This window comes from Austrofundulus limnaeus, unplaced genomic scaffold, assembly GCF_001266775.1.
Source record: "Austrofundulus limnaeus strain Quisiro unplaced genomic scaffold, Austrofundulus_limnaeus-1.0 Scaffold1010, whole genome shotgun sequence".
In the NCBI taxonomy this organism is placed as follows: domain Eukaryota; kingdom Metazoa; phylum Chordata; class Actinopteri; order Cyprinodontiformes; family Rivulidae; genus Austrofundulus; species Austrofundulus limnaeus.
This window is the reverse complement of record NW_013953412.1, coordinates 127,806-129,072: the sequence shown is the minus strand read 5'-3', so window position 1 is coordinate 129,072 and position 1,267 is coordinate 127,806. Positions and strand designations below refer to the sequence as shown.

The following is a 1,267-nucleotide window of genomic DNA, read 5'->3' as shown; positions in this document are numbered from 1 at the left end:
GTCCCCGGACCTGGATTTGAACCGGTGACCTTCTTGCTGAGAGGCATCAGCTCTACCAACTAAGCCACCGTGCCGCCCCAGAGAAATAACATGATAAAATTAACATGTAAACTTAGACTACTTGAGCTATAAAATCAATTTATTGTTTGTTTTATCCTTCCTCTGGTTTTAACTTCAGTTTCTCCATTAATTCCTTCAAATAACTTCACTAAACTGATGTCTGACTCAGTTATCAGATGTGTCCAGTAGGTGGTAGATTCTGAGGGTTCTTCACCTTAGATCAGGTGAACTTGCAGGTGGATAAATCTTATGTAGATATCATGTCAATGACCTGAACTATTACACAGAACAAGGTGCTGGGCGGGTATTATAACTGTATAAATACCATTAAAGGCTGAAGATAAATGTAGTGTGTTCTGGTCCGATGTGAAAGAACAGCTTACCCAGAGACTGGTAGAGCTCGGTCATCTTGGGATGATCCCAGCATGTTGTCTGGGTCTGGTGGCTGGAATCAGACAGAGAAGAGAGAAGAGAGGCTACAATTAGATCAACGTGTCAAACCAGTGGTGGGCATGGCTATGCTGGTCAGCTAACAGCTAACAGCAGACCTGATATTTTCCTTTAACAGATTAGCTTTTCTGCTAACTTTGAAAACGCTTAGCAGACCAATTAGTTTTCACTAAATGAGGTGTTGCCAACTTTAAGTCTGCTAACAGCTAGCTAACAAGCTAACATCAACAGGTTTGTGTCAGTCCCACCAGTCTGCAGCTGGAAGGAGACAAAGACGTGACTGAGAGACAGTCGTCTTAGTTAGCTGTTAAAGCTAGCTTCTGCAAAGATTTTTTTTGTTTAGCTGTACAGTGTTCACTTCCATTAAAGGTTTAGAGTTGGTGAAGCTAAAATTTTAGTGAGGACATTACGAGTTAGTGAGGCTAACTTTTAGTTAGCTGTAGCATCACTGAGTGAAACAGAACCATCTAATTCTAAACCACTTCAGACTTCAAGACCAACGTTTCAAACAACCGTACAGAAGTACAAGTTTCAGAAGTGTCACCACTTTGGCAAGGTTTTGAGGAAAAGCCAACTGTAATGAGATTAATGAAAGCTGGTGAGGATGTTTAGGACAAACCCAGGAACCACCTGGGGGAAACTGCTGGACCACCACAGGGTCACAGTACAGCCAGTTAGATGTCACCACAGACTGAAGGGCTCGACACACAGGGAGCGACAAACTACAGCGATTAACGGCTGTCATCGCAGCCAGGGG

At 43.0% G+C, this 1,267-nt stretch overlaps 1 protein-coding gene across 1 annotated transcript in view; it reads right to left on the bottom strand.

Annotated features, from left to right (window-relative positions):
* The window catches only part of LOC106533735 (dystrophin), a gene marked incomplete at both ends in the record, with an annotated part of 132,044 nt that overhangs the window by 4,997 nt on the left and 125,780 nt on the right, over positions 1 to 1,267 (bottom strand). The window contains 1 exon segment of the mRNA XM_014030160.1: positions 444 to 505. Within this exon segment, the coding sequence (XP_013885614.1) occupies positions 444 to 505 (62 nt within the window).